The 15839-nt window shown below is 33.8% G+C and overlaps 1 protein-coding gene across 1 annotated transcript; it reads left to right on the forward strand.

Moving 5' to 3' along the window:
• The first annotated feature begins 3894 nt into the window (after positions 1–3894).
• Positions 3895–5646, forward strand: LOC142224442 (uncharacterized). Its single transcript, XM_075294211.1, has 3 exons — positions 3895–4104; positions 5207–5374; positions 5482–5646. Exons 1-3 carry the CDS (start codon positions 3895–3897, stop codon positions 5644–5646), a joined length of 543 nt encoding a protein of 180 aa, XP_075150326.1.
• Positions 5647–15839: the final 10193 nt, after the last annotated feature.

Genomic DNA, 15839 nt, shown 5'->3' on the forward strand with positions numbered 1-15839 from the left:
GCAAACAAAATCTGGGGATCGGTTTATATTGGGGCTATATATAATTATGGACCGATGTGGACCAATTTTTGCATGGTTGTTAAAGATCATATACTAACACAATGTACTAAATTTCAGCCGGATCGGATGAAATTTGCTTGTCTTAGAGGCTCCGCAAGCCAAATCTGGGGATCGGTTTATATGGGGGCTATATATAATTATGGACCGATGTGGATCAATTTTTGCATGGTTGTTAGAGACCATATACTAACACCATGTACCAAATTTCAGCCGGATCGGATGAAATTTGCTTCTCTTAGAGGGTCTGCAAGCCAAATTTGGGGGTCCGTTTATATGGGGGCTATACGTAAAAGTGGACCGATATGCCCCATTTGCAATACCATCCGACCTACATCAATAACAACTACTTGTGCCAAGTTTCAAGTCGATAGCTTGTTTCGTTCGGAAGTTAGCGTGATTTCAACAGTCGGGCGGACGGACGGACATGCTCAGATCGACTCAGAATTTCACCACGACCCAGAATATATATACTTTATGGGGTCTTAGAGCAATATTTCGATGTGTTACAAACGGAATGACAAAGTTAATATACCCTCCACCCTATGGTGGAGGGTATAAAAAGTAAAGTAAACCAGAAAGGACTGCTATGATTTAACGGCTGACATATTAATCAAAACGTCGACTTATCAATGTTTTTTTAAATTTTGAGAAAATAGACTTTTTGAAAAGGTCGAATTTTAAAGTCAATTTTAGTTGACATCAAAAGTCGAAATTCAATATTACAAAAAGTTGATTTAAACTTCCGACTTAGAGGAAATTAAAGACCACAACAGTCACGCATTTGGTTTATATTGCCTTTGCCCCATGAAGACCCTACTTGAGAGAATACAATAGATTTCTGAATTTTCATCCAATTTGCTGTAGTGTTGCTTCGCACCCATAATTTTATGCGGAAAATGTGGTTCATATCGGCCCATATTCTTATATAGCTCAATCTTAATATTCCACTTCTTGTGCACATTCGAATGTTGGGGTTAAAATTGTCTAAAATATATAAAACCTGACCCAAGACCTAAAACGCGAAATTTTCATTCGATTTTCTGTGATTGAAATGGTATCTAATCCCACACTGAAACGAAAAACATTCACGGTTCCATAGATTTTGTCTTTAAAATAAAGTGTTAAACTATATCCCTCATATGCAAAAAAATTAAAGAAAAATTCTAGCCTACTTTTACAATATAAATTCCTTAGATAAACTGTCAATAAATTATTTTGCATATGATCATATATTTTTAAACGCATTTTAGTTGTATACTCAATATACAAAAATTCAACAATACTATAGATGATTTAATTAATTTTGCAGATTTTTTCAGAAGTATTAAAGCGAAGTTGACTTAAGTAAAACGAAATTTTCTTTTATGTTAGGATACCCAATTTTAAGTCGAATCGTTTAACTATAAAGACAAAACGACTTCATTGAAAAGTTTATCGGCTTTTGGACAAGGAAAAAACTTTATATCAGAGAAATGAGTCTACTGTGCTAAGCATTCGTATTTAATAACATGAAATATTCGGCCTCATGACAATATTTTTTTTAGTGCATAGATACTATTGAATATGTGATAAAAATTTTAAATACTAGAAAAAAAATTATAAATATTACCAAATTTATGAAAATGGACCAAAACGGACCAAATTCCGTTTGGTCCGACCATCGGACCAAATTTAAAAATTAGAAATCTTTTGGACCAATTTTGGTCCGATCGGACCAAAATGGCAACGCTGATTGCAACTGAGTTATAGGGATTAGGAAAGTGTTGTGACAATTTGCTAATATTTAGTTATAAATCTACATATACTTATATTTTAATAACTAATGGCCATTTTCTATTTTGGAGCTATAAATTATGTGATATTAATTTGTTTTTATTGAAATTATTTTATGGGTCATATCAAACGAACTGCGTCCAAGCTGGATAAGGAAGTTATGTTTCATAGATCTCAATAAGGCTGTCCCACACAGCGCCCCCAAGAGTGTCCAGGTTGAATGATACTTTTGATTGGATGTCTATTGAATATGAGAGAAAAGAAAACAATTCCGAATAATTTTATTGTGATCGTTATTCTTAGGCAATTTAATTGAATAGTGTGATGAAAATTGCGTGTTATATTGAGTGTATAAGAGAGAATATTTTAAAAGCATACTAATCATAGCCTGTACAATACATAGTAAACAAGAAATTTTGAGAGTATGAGAATTAAAGGCATATGCTGTTGTTATGAAGGTAACTCAGTCGACAAAAATGAAAATTTTCGCAAGGCCGAGGTGAACAATTTTAGAAATCTTGCCAATAGGGCCTCCAGATCACAATGATCTTTTGAATTTTTTCACATCATTTGGTGACCACCTTAGCTTTATTTAAATTTTCCAAATGTTATACTGATACGTTTTAGTTTTTACTATTTCGGCCCACTGTTCAATGAAGCAAGATTTACGTGCATATGAGAGAGAGAGAGAGAGCATGTGCCAGTCTCACTGCAATAACTCCATTCAGTTTCACTGCAATATCTCCATGAGGGTAGTGTATATCAGGGATGGAAAATACAATTTTTAAGAAAGTACAAAAAAAGTAATTTTTGAGCGAAAAAGTACTTTTCACCAAATTTCAACAAAAAATCCATTGGAAGATTCTTGACAATAATCTTTTAGACTGAATTTAAAAAAAAATAAAAATTTTGTTTGTCACCTCCTCAATTTCAAATATTTTTTTATTTATATATCCGCTTACAAAACTACCGTAGTATTGTAATCTCGGTTGCCTAAGTTGTACTTCATAAATTTTCAGAAGAGAAATAGAAAAAAAATTTTGACACAATTTTCTATAGAAATAAACTTTTGGCAAAATTGTCTATAAAAATTAAATTTTTATAAAAATTTGTATAGAAATAAAATGTTAGCAAAATTTTCTATAGAAATAAAATTTTGCTAAAAATTTCTATAGAAATAAAATTTTGCTAAAAATGTCTATAGAAATAAAATTTTAGCAAAATGTTTCTATAGAAATAAAATTTTGACAAAATTTTCTATAGAAATAAAATTTTGACAACATTTTCTATAGAAATAAAATTTTGATAAAATTTTCTATAGACAAAATTTTCTATACAAAATAAAATTTTGAAAAAATTTTCTGTAGATATAAATTTTTGACATAATTTTCTATAGATATAAAATTGCGAACAAATATTCTATAGATATAAAATTTTGACAAAATATTCTATAGATATAAAATTTTGACAAAATTTTCTATAGATATAAAATTTTCACAAAATTTTCTATAGAAATAAAATTTTGACAAAATATTCTATAGAAATAAAATTTTGACAAAATTTTCTATAGAAATAAATTTTTGACAAAATTTGCTATAAAAATAAAATTTTTAAAAAATTTTCTATAGAAATAGAATTTTGACAAAATTTTTTATAAAAATAAAATTTCTACTAAAATAAAATGTTGGCAAAATTTTCTATAGAAATAAAATGTTGACAAAATTTTCTGTTGAAATAAAAATGTCTATAGAAAAGGTACTAAATCATTCGCGGGGGTACTACGGTACTGACAAGGGTGAAAAAGTATTGAAAAAAGTACTATAGTACTGCATTTTCCATCCCTGGTGTATATAGACAAGCAAATATTTGTTGTATTTTTTTTTTATATCTTTTGGATGATGATCATCTCAATGTATTTTTAATTATTCTATTTACAATTCCAGTTCTTTTAAATATCCAACAAGATATCATTAGTCTGTATAAGAAAGGTTTTTTTTTAACAAAAATAAACCGAAACCAGATTTTTAATGACATAATCAAAAAAGTTCTAGTTCAAAAAATATGGTGAAATCATTGACGCTAATACTTTTGATTCTCTGGTCTATCCTGTGGCCTATTGAGTCGGATGTACGTTTTACAAATTTAAAATGTGAAGAATATCATCCGGAATTTGCTACATTTCTTAAGTGTCGACTTAGGGTAGTACGCCGTGGCTTAATTTCGCTTAATGTCAATGTAAAACTATTGCAAGTTCCTGTTAGTAATGTGACGGTAAGTAAAAAAAGATATTGAAACAAAAAACAAAAAACCTCTGGAATAATACATCACATTGACAAATGGGTTGGCATGAATAGGAATACAAAAGTCCAATTTTCTATTAACGAACATTTTGTTCGCACGAAAATGTCGGCTTTTTGTAATCTTCAAATTCGAGTAATCGAGTTTTGATGTTTTTCGTTTATTATAGTTTGTTTTGTTTAATTGTAATAAATAACAAATAAATAAATAATAATGCCAAGAAAAAGTATCAACAAAAGATCAAAATTATATTTCTCTAATTTTAGAGGAGACATTTTCACTTTTTAAAAAATATTAACATTGGTGAGTAGCTGTTTGTGTGGGTCAGTCGTCTTATCAATTTGGTTTATATATTTTATTAATTTTTCCAAAATGATACACAAACTAGAGGTCTGCATCGAAGAACTTTTCACTACACTTGCATACATGTATATATACATATATGCGAATATAGTACATGAGAACACTTGCTTGTCAAATACCACCAAGTACTTATCCGAAACAATATGTGTTCCGCAAAAAAGGAACAATAAAAATGTGAGTACTTGAGAAAAAGTACAACATGGATTCCCTTCACTTCACGTGGTACAACAAGTATTGCTCAGTTATGTGCGAAGCAAAACTTTCCATTATTATTAATCATAGATATGTATGTATGTCACATATTTCATATATTTATGTATGTCACACACTTACCTTGACGTTTGCCGTTCTTTATATCAATCCGAAAACATATATTATGGAGAGTAACTGTTTTCTTGTATTTCTGAAACTGCACGTGGTACATAGAGTACTCTATGAAGTTTTGTTCTCGCAACATACTCAACGTGATCACTCTGAGTACACTTCAATAAGAGAGAAAGAGGAATATGTGTTTGTTGGTAGTGAAGACATCGGAGTAGCAACAAGAAGTTACTCGTGGCTTTTGGTGTTCAGTAAAATGTGTACCAATTGTTTTGCGACTTCTCAAATAGATGTACTCATTTAGCAAGTACACGTGTACTCTGGATTTACAAATGGAATTGTGCAGACCTCTAACACAAACATTAACATTTTTGTCTCTTTCTTTCTTTAGGTAAATTTGTCCTTGCACAAAAAGCTCAATGGATATAAACCTTTCCTCTACAATACAACATTTGATTTTTGCAAATTTATGGCCAATCGTAAACAAGAACCTTTTGCCAAGTTATTCTTTGATGTTTTAGCCAAGGATTCGAACATCAATCATACATGTCCCTATGATGTAAGTTAAAAAATGAATACATTTTAATTAATATAATTAATTAATTGATTTTTGTTACATTGTTTTTCTTTTTAATCATCTTTCAAAAAAAAAAAAAAAAAATATAGCACAATATCATTGTGAATAATTTTACAATTTACGAAACCCTTTTCGATCGTCTACCACTGCCAGTTGGGGGATATATGTTCCAATTAAAGGTCGGAGCCTATAATGAGTGGAAAGCTGATGTTAAAGCTTATATTGAAATTGATAAAGAATTTTCATGGCTCTAAGGACATTTTTGTAAATTTCTAACTTGAAACAAATTTTCTTTAATAAGGGGGAAAAAATACTTGTGCCTTATAATTTTTTTTAAATTTGTCGAAAAATAATAATAGTTATTTATTGTAAATGTAATTAATTAATAAATAAATAAATAATTATTATTAGTGTTTTTAATATGGTTTTATTAAAAAATTTTAATATGGAACTGCATTTTATTTTCTTTATTATTATTGATAAAGAATTTTCATGGCTCTAAAGACATTTTTTTAAAATTTCACTTCAATTTCGTTTTTTTTCAAAATAGGATATGTGAAAAAATACATATGCTAAATACTTATTCTTTTGTATTTGTCGAAAAATATTTTTTAATTTTTTTTGTCATTGTTATTGGTGTTTTTAATATGGCTTTGTTAAAGTTATTTAAGATTGGCGTAATTTTTGTTAAATTTTTTCTTTAAAAAAAGTCATTGTAACCTCTATGCAAGGCCGTATTCAGGGGGGGGGGGGATGAGGGGGATCAAACCCCCCCCGAAATGAATGAATATTTTTATATAAATAAATATATATTTTTAGCTGCATAGAAAAATCTTATCGAAGATGTTGAAGAAAAGCTGGAGGTTTTATTTTGAAAAACGCTTACCTACAAAACTTGCACAAATCATAGAATACTAGTTGAAAAGCCCGTCAAACGACGGTCGAAAAAAAACAAATTATTTTTGTTCTGGCACCACAAATTTTATTTTTGGAAAATGTATTTCTGCTTTTTATGTGTGTTTGTTGTTCTTTTTGTGAACATGACTCGCTTTGTTTGGCCATAGCAACAACAACGAAACAGCCAAACACACATGTGTAAATGAAATGGCGCAAAACCTGCGAAAAGAACCTGCCTAATTCAGCGATGGAAGCAATAAAGAGGTTTTTCCAAACGTGCATATTCTTTTAAAAATTTTGGTCACTTTGCCAGTTAGTTAGGGATGGAAAATACAATTTTTAAGAAAGTACAAAAAAGGTATTTTTTGAGCGGAAAGGTACTTTTTACTAAATTTCAACAAAAATTTCACTGGAAGATTATAGTCAAGAGACTGAATTTTAAAGAAAATAAAATTTTGGCAAAATTTTCTATAGAAATAAAATTTTGCAAAAATTTCCTATAGAAATAAAATTTTTACAAAATTTTCTATAAAAATAAAATTTTTCCAAAAACTCTATATAGAAATAAAATGTTGACAACTATTTCTACCGAAATAAAAAATCGATAATATAGAATCGCATTCTTTTTTCGACTAAAACTTCCTTGAAGTTCAATAAAATCCTGTTTTTGACTATATCTTTTACAAAATCGAGATTTTCTTCCCACATGAACATGTCTGTTTTGCCATATTTGTAAAAGACTATTAGCAAATAAGGTTGATAAAGACTTTCTCAAAATATTAAAATATTTTGTCAAAGCTATTGTACCATAAATCTGATATCGACTCAAAAATGTCTACACAAAAGGTACTAAATCATTCGCGGGGGTACTACGGTACTGACCGGGGTGAAAAAGGTTTGAAAAAAGTACTATAGTACTGCATTTTCTATCCCTGCAGTTACTACGTGCTCATCCGAACGTTCATTTTCAACAATGAAGAGATTAAAGACGTATCTTAGAAATTCGACTAGCGAGAGTAGACTCAAAGGATTGGCATTAATATCGGTTCATCGCCGAATAAATGTGCCGACTGAAGAAGTCATTGATTTATTTGCTGCCCAAAAAGCCCGTCGGCTCAATTTAATATTACAACAAGTATATGCAGCACTAAGTTCGGCCGGGCCGAATCTTAAATACCCACCACCATGAACCAAATATTAGGGTTTCCTTTGAAATTTCAGGAGGGCTTGAGGACTTGAGGATATTCCCGAAGATAAATTTAAAGATTTCACCTATGAGGACTATATCAGATTCTGGATTTATAAGAACCATTTTTGTTTGAGTTTTAGAGGAATCATTAACATCTCTTGTAAGTGTGCAAGAAAATTATAAAATAACGTCTTGATTTAAAATCTTAAATCTGTAGAAGTAAAATCTGGAAATTTTACATTGAGTTTCAAGCAATTTTCATGATCAGTGCGCCTTCTACACCCTCAGGAAGTGAAGTCGGTCTATATGGAGGCATTACCAAATGGATCGATTAAAACTTAATCCGATACACGTTTTTGTGAGCCTAAAATACCAGAATATTTACAATTTCAGGCAAATCAGATAAAAACTACGGTTTCTAGAAAACCTAGGAGTTAAATCGGGAGATCGTTCTTATGGGGGCTATACTAAAATATGGACCGATACTCACCGTTTTCGGCACACCTCTTTATGACCCGAAAATACCTCTAGATTTCCAATTTCAGGCAAATAGGATAAAAACTTCGGATTCTAGAAGCCCAAGAAGTAAAATCTTGAAATCGGTCTATATGGGGGCTATACCAAAATATGGACCGATACTCACCATTTTCGGCACACCTCTTTATGGTCCTATAATACCTCTAGATTTCCAATTTCAGACAAATTGGATAAAAACTACGGTTTCTATAAGCCCAAGACCCCAATTCAGGAGGTCGTTTTATATGGGGACCATACCAAAACATGGACCGATACTCACAATTTTTGGCACACGTATTTGTGGTCCTACAATACCTCTAGATTTCCAATTTCAGGTAAATTGAATAAAAACTGCGGTTTCTATAATCCCAAGAAGTAAAATCGGGAGATCGGTCTATATATCGGCTATACCAAAATATGGATCGATACTCACAATTTTTGGCACACGTATTTGTGGTCCTACGATACCTCTAGATTTCCAATTTCAGGTAAATTGAATAAAAACTGCGGTTTCTATAAGCCCAAGAAGTAAAATCGGGAGATCGGTCTATATGGGGGCTATACCAAAACATCGACCGATAATCACCATTTTTGGCACACCTCTTTAGGGTCATAAAATACCTCTAGGTTTCAAATTTCAGGCAAATTGGATAAAAACTACGATTTCTATAAGCCCAAGACCCCAAATCGGGAGGTCGGTTTATATGGGGACTATATCAAAACCTGGACCGATATAGCCCATCTTCGAACTTGACCTGCCTGCAGAAAGTTTGTGCAAAATTTCAGCACGATTGCTTCATTATTGAAGACTGTAGCGTGATTACAACAGACAGGCAGACAGACAGACGGACATCGTTATATCGTCTTAGAATTTCTCCCTGATCAAGAATATATATACATTATAGAGTCGGAAATCGATATTTCGATGTGTTACAAACGGAATGACAAACTTATTATACCCCCGTCACCATTCTATGGTGGTGGGTATAAAAATATTGTATACATACCTATGCATAAATAAAATTTTCTACACATGAGATTATATGAATATTTTTTTTAAAGTTGAACCCCCCCCGAATTAAAATCCTGGCTACGGCTTTGCCTCTATGTATTGCATGTTTATACCCTCCACCATAGGATGGAGGGTATATTAACTTTGTCATTCCGTTTGTAACACATCGAAATATTGCTCTAAGACCCCATAAAGTATATATATTCTGGATCGTGGTGAAATTCTGAGTCGGTCTGAGCATGTCCGTCCGTCCGTCCGTCGGTTGAAATCACGCTAACTTCCGAACGAAACAAGCTATCGACTTGAAACTTGGCACAAGTACTTGTTATTGATGTAGGTCGGATGGTATTGCAAATGGGCCATATCGGTCCTCTTTTACGTATAGCCCCCATATAAACGGACCCCCAAATTTGGCTTGCGAGGCCTCTAAGAGAAGCAAATTTCATCCGATCCGGCTAAAATTTGGTACATGGTGTCAGTATATGGTCTCTAACAACCGTGCAAAAATTGCTCCATATCGGTACATAATTATATATAGTCCCCATATAAACCGATATGGTCTCTAACAACCATGCAAAAATTGGTCCATATCGGTCCATAATTATATATAGGCCCCATATAAACCGATCACCAGATTTGACCTCCGGAGCCTCTTGGAAGACCAAAATTTATCTGATTCAGTTGAAATTTGGTACGTGATGTTAATATATGGCCTCAAACACCCATGCAAAAATTGGTCGAAATCGGTCAATAATTATATATAGGCCCCATATAAACAAATCCCCAGATTTGACCTCCGGTGCAAAATTCATCCGATCTGGTTGAAATTTGGTACGTGGTGGTAATATATGATATTTAACAATCATATATGAAATTGGAGATGACAGTCTTTCGTAGAAGTTTCTACGCAATCCATGGTGGAGGGTACATAAGATTCGGCCTGGCCGAACTTACGGCCGTTTATACTTGTTTTGTTTTTTAATATTTTTAATTTTTTTTAATATTCGTAAAATATAGTTTTTAAAAAGCATTTGTTTTATTTGTTAAAGTTGGTAAAAAATAGCTTTTTTGATGGTGAAGGTTAAGTTAGTTTGGGTTAGGTATAATGGCAGCCAGATATGTTAGAATCTCTTAGACTATTCAGCCCTTTGAGATACCACAGATGGTGAACTTTTCTCTTATCAATGTGTGCTGCCCTAACAGGTTGGCTGATAAGTCCCCGGTCTAACAAAGAAAAAGACATTTTTTGTCAAAATTCGTTTTTATTATTCAACATAGTTCCCTTCAAGAGCGATACAATCATTATAACGACCTTCCAATTTTTTGATACCATTTTGGTAGTACTCCTTCGGTTTTGCGTCAGTTTCGTCGATCACCTCTTCACAGAGATGGTCTGTATCGAACTTTTTTAGGTTTGCGACTGTCGCAAAGTTGTAAACGTCGTAAACGTCACATACGCGTCGTTGGTTTTCTACAGTAGGTTTACGACTTTTGCGACATACGTATTATACCGTCGCAAACGTATGTCGCAAAAGTCACAGTTTGTGACAGGCCAACCCTGCCTCTTCATTGCAGCCAAAATTTTTCCCTGCGAGCATCCTTTTGAGGTCTGAGAACAAGAAAAAGTCGCTGCCAGTCGGGGCCAGATCTGGAGAATACGGTGGGTGGGGAAGTAATTCGAAGTCCAATTCATGAATTTTTGCCATCGTTCTCAATGACTTGTGGCACCCCAGCAAAAAATGGAGCACTATTTCAGCAGGATTGTAAGGGAGAGAGGCAGTACCAACTGCTTCCAAAACAACCGAATCAGCGCTGATTTTTGTGGGCGATGTCCCGATTTAGAGCAGCTTCTACATAGCGCTGATATAATTGCTCATTTTAATAGAAATATTTTCCTCAGAAGTGATATATAATCTTGAGTATAGCATTGTTGGCGTGTTTTCCTTCATTACCTTTCATGCATGTATACTGCATGAATTGGTTGCAATAACGTAAACGAATGATCATAAACTACACTCAAAAAAAAGTGAACTCTCTATTTCACTAAAGCCATATTACCTTTATATTAGTTCATAGAATCATTATGTTTGGAAAAAGTTTATTTTAGTCAAATAATTGTTTGCGTATGTTAGTTAATTGAACTAAAAAATGGGAAAAAGTTATACACAAATAAAGCATAAAGATTTCCTAATTTCGTATTTCTTACAAAATAGTTCATTATTTCTTTAAATTTGTAAATTTTACCAAAAATGTGTCCATCATGAACTTCGTATGTCACTAAAGACATTCTTGCATTTGTGAACTCCAAGATTTCTCTTAAAACTACAAAATTTTCTTTAACTACTGAAAAAATTTAGTTATGTCTAATAAATTTTCTTGAATTTGTCGAAAAATATTTACTTATTTTTGCCATATCGGAGTGATGCCAGCGCTTGTAATACCGTTTAGTTAAAATTTTCTAAAAAAGTTCCAAATTTTCTAAAATTAATCGAAAGTTATCTTTCCTGGTGGGTTCACTGTTTTTTCAGTGTAGTTTGATTACTCGTTTACGTTATTGCCACCGATTCATGCAGTGCACTGCCTACTTTATTGTATACCAACAAGCGCAACTAAACTCTTACTGCTGAAGTATATTTTGCTGGGACGGTGCGTTGTCTACGTGGAACAACGATTTTTTCTTCTTCATATGGGGCCGTTTTGCCGCGACCTTCAAACGCTCCATTAGCGCCATATATAATAGTCACTGTTGATGTTTTTTCCCTCCTCAAGATAATCGATAAAAATTATGCCATTCGCATCCCAAAAAAAAAAAACAGAGGCCATTACTTTGCCAGCGGACTTTTGAGTCTTTCCACGCTTCGGAGACGGTTCACCGGCCGCTGTTCACTCAACCGACTGTCGATTGGACTCAGGATTGTAGTGATGGAGCCATGTTTCATCCATTGTCACATATCGACGGAAAAACTCGGGTGTATTACGAGTTAACAGCTGCAAACACCGCTCAGAATCATCAACACGTTGTTGTTTTTGGTCAAATGTGAGCTCGCGCGACACCCATTTTGCACAGAGCTTCCGCATATCCAAATATTGATGAATGATGTGACCAACACGTTCCTTTCATATCTTTAAGGCCTCTGCTATCTCGATCAACTTCATTTTACGGTCATTCAAAATCACTTTGTGGATTTTTTTGATGTTTTCGTCGGTAACCACCTCTTTCGGGCGTCGACTGCGTTCACCGTCCTCCGTGCTCATTTCACCACGCTTGAATTTTGCATTCCAATCAATTATTGTTGATTTCCCTGGGCCAGAGTCCGGAAACTCATTATCAAGCCAAGTTTTTGCTTCCACCGTATTTTTTCCCTTCAGAAAACAGTATTTTATCAAAACACGAAATTCCTTTTTATACCCTCCACCATAGGATGGAGGGTATATTAACTTTGTCATTCCGTTTGTAACACATCGAAATATTGCTCTAAGACCCCATAAAGTATATATATTCTGGGTCGTGGTGAAATTCTGAGTCGATCTGAGCATGTCCGTCCGTCCGTCCGTCCCCCATATAAACCGATCCCCCGATTTGGCTTGCAGAGCCTCTAAGAGAAACAATTTTCATCCGATCCGGCTGAAATTTGGTACATGGTGTTGGTATATGATCTCTAACAACCGTGCAAAAATTGGTCCATATCGGTACATAATTATATATAGTCCCCATATAAACCGATCCCCCGATTTGGCTGGTAGAGCCTCTAAGAGAAACAATTTTCATCCGATCTGGCTGAAATTTGGTACATGGTGTTGGTATATGGTCTCTAACAACCGTGCAAAAATTGGTCCATATCGGTCCATAATTATATATAGCCCCCATATAAACCGATCCCCCGATTTGGCTTGCGAGGCCTCTAAGAGAAGCAAATTTCATCCCATCCGGCTAAAATTTGGTACATGGTGTCAGTATATGGTCTCTAACAACCATGCAAAAATTGGTCCATATCGGTCCATAATTATATATAGGCCCCATATAAACCGATCTCCAGATTTGACCTCCGGAGCCTCTTGGAAGACCAAAATTTATCTGATTCAGTTGAAATTTGGTACGTGATGTTAATATATGGCCTCAAACACCCATGCAAAAATTGGTCGAAATCGGTCAATAATTATATATAGGCCCCATATAAACCGATCCCCAGATTTGACCTGCAAAATTCATCCGATCTGGTTGAAATTTGGTACGTGGTGGTAATATATGATATTTAACAACCATGTGAGTTGAAATTTGTGGATGACAGTCTTTCGTAGAAGTTTCTACGCAATCCATGGTGGAGGGTACATAAGATTCGGCCTGGCCGAACTTACGGCCGTTTATACTTGTTTTCCATTTTTTCACAATAACAAAAATTGCTTCACAAAAGACGCTCTATCTCACAAACTAATTGACTTACAGACGTCAAACTTTGACACGAATCATTTGAAGGTTGGTACTATATAACAAGTATATATGGCCGTAAGTTCGGCCAGGCCGAATCTTATGTACCCTCCACCATGGATTGCGTAGAAACTTCTACGAAACACTGTCATCCACAATCGAATTACTTGGGTTGTGGTATCTTAAATCGTTTTCTAAATTGTGAGTTAGTCCATACGTGGTATATATTAGACAAGAAAGGTATGTGTAGGTAAGTCTACAAATAATTACGAAACGATATGGACTTTTGTACGGTAGATAGGGAGCCAGAATTGAAATATGGGGGTCGTTTATATGGGGGCTATATACAATTATGAACTTGATATGGACCAATTTTTGTGTGATCGGGTATCGATTTATCTGAGGGCTATATATATAACTATAGACCGATATGAACCTAGTTAGGCATGGTTGTTAACGGCCATATACTAGCACAATGTACCATATTTCAATTGACACGGATGAAATTTGCTCCTTCAAGAGGCTCCAAAACCAAATCTCGGGATCGGTTTATATGGGGGCTATATATGATTATGGACTAATATGGACCACTTTTGGCATGGTTGTTAAATATCATATACTATCACCACGTACCAAATTTCAACCAGATCTGATGAATTTTGCTTCTCCAAAAGGCATCGGAGGTCATATCTGGGGATCGGTTTATATGGGGGCTATATATTATTATGGACTGATATGAACCAATTCTTGCATGGTTGTTGGATACCATATACTAACATCACGTACCAAATTTCAACCGAATCGGATGAATTTTGCTCTTCCAAGGGGCTCCGGAGTTCAAATCTGGAGATCGGTTTATATGGGGGCTATATATAATTATGGACCGATTTTTACCAATTTTTGCATGGGTGTTTGAGGCCATATATTAACACCCTGTACCAAATTTCAACCGGATCGGATGAAATTTTCTTCTCAATGAGGTATATATAATTATGGACCGATGCGGACCAATTTTTCATGTTTGTTACAGACCATATACTAATACCATGTACTAAATTTTAGCCGGATCGGATGAAAGTTGCTTCTCTTAGAGGTCTGCAAGCCAAATATGGGGGTCCGTTTATATGGGGGCTATATATAAAAGTGGACCGATATGGCCCATTTGCAAAACCATCTGCGTGATAACGTGATTTCAACAGACGGACGGACGGACATGCTTAGATCGACTCAGAATTTCACCACGACCCAGAATATATATACTTTATGGGGTCTTAGAGCTATATTTCGATGTGTTACAAACGGAATGACAAATTTAATATACCCCCCATCTTATGGTGGAGAGTATAAAAATATAAAACTTCGTATTAATTGCTATTGCTATAGAGTTATCACATATTTTAGGGATATAACGTTATTGCAACTGAGTTATAGGGATTAGGAAAGTGTTGTGACAATTTGCTAATATTTAGTTATAAATCTACATATACTTATATTTTGATAACTAATGGCCATTTTCTATTTTGGAGCTATAAATTATGTGATATTAATTTGTTTTTATTGAAATTATTTTATGGGTCATATCAAACGAACTACGTCCAAGCTGGATAAGGAAGTTATGTTTCATAGATCTCAATAAGGCTGTCCCACACAGCGCCCCACGAGTGTCTAGGTTGAATAATACTTTTGTATGGATGTCTATTGAATGTGAGAGAAAAGAAAACAATTCCGAATAATATGAATGTGATCGTTCTTCTTAGGCAATTTAATTGAATAATATGATGAAAATTGAGTGTAACATTGAGTGTATAAGAGAGCATATTTTAAAAGCATCCTAATCATAGCCTGTACAATACTGAGTAAACACGAAATTCTGAGAGTATGAGAGTTAAAGGCATATGCTGTTGTTATTAAGGTAATTCAGTCGACAAAAATGAAAATTTTCGCAAGGCCGAGGTGAAAAATTTTAGAAATCTTGCCAATAGGGCCTCCACATCACCACGATCTTTGAATTTTTTCACATCGTTTGGTGAACATCTTAGCTTTATTTAAATTTTCCACATATTATATCCCACTGTTCAACGAAGTAAAATCTATATATGAGCATCTGAAAATTTCACTGCAATAGCTCTAAATATTAAAGACGTTAAAGCAGTGAAGACAGACAAGAGTTGATTACAACAAAAATCACCAACAAATATTGGGAGTTTTTTTTTTTTTGGAAAATTACCATCTCAATGTATTTTTAATTACTCTATCTTCAATTCCAGTTCTCTCAAGCATTTAACCAAAAATTTTTAGACTATCTACAGAAACGATTTAAAAAACAAAACATAACAAAATAATTTATACCGAAAAAATGTCCCATAATATATTAATGAAATAAATATAAAAACATCTAGTTGCAAAT

The sequence above is a fragment of the Haematobia irritans genome, chromosome 2, assembly GCF_050003625.1.
Source record: "Haematobia irritans isolate KBUSLIRL chromosome 2, ASM5000362v1, whole genome shotgun sequence".
NCBI classification, from domain to species: domain Eukaryota; kingdom Metazoa; phylum Arthropoda; class Insecta; order Diptera; family Muscidae; genus Haematobia; species Haematobia irritans.

What these genes read in the sequence shown, in the direction of transcription:
- LOC142224442 (XM_075294211.1), top strand. Translation starts at nt 3,895, where the DNA reads ATGGTGAAATCATTGACGCTAATACTTTTGATTCTCTGGTCTATCCTG. An exon ending in TTCCTGTTAGTAATGTGACG is followed by an intron (nt 4,105 to 5,206) that starts GTAAGTAAAAAA and finishes TTCTTTCTTTAG; the next exon opens with GTAAATTTGTCCTTGCACAA. An exon ending in ATCATACATGTCCCTATGAT is followed by an intron (nt 5,375 to 5,481) that starts GTAAGTTAAAAA and finishes AAAAAAATATAG; the next exon opens with CACAATATCATTGTGAATAA.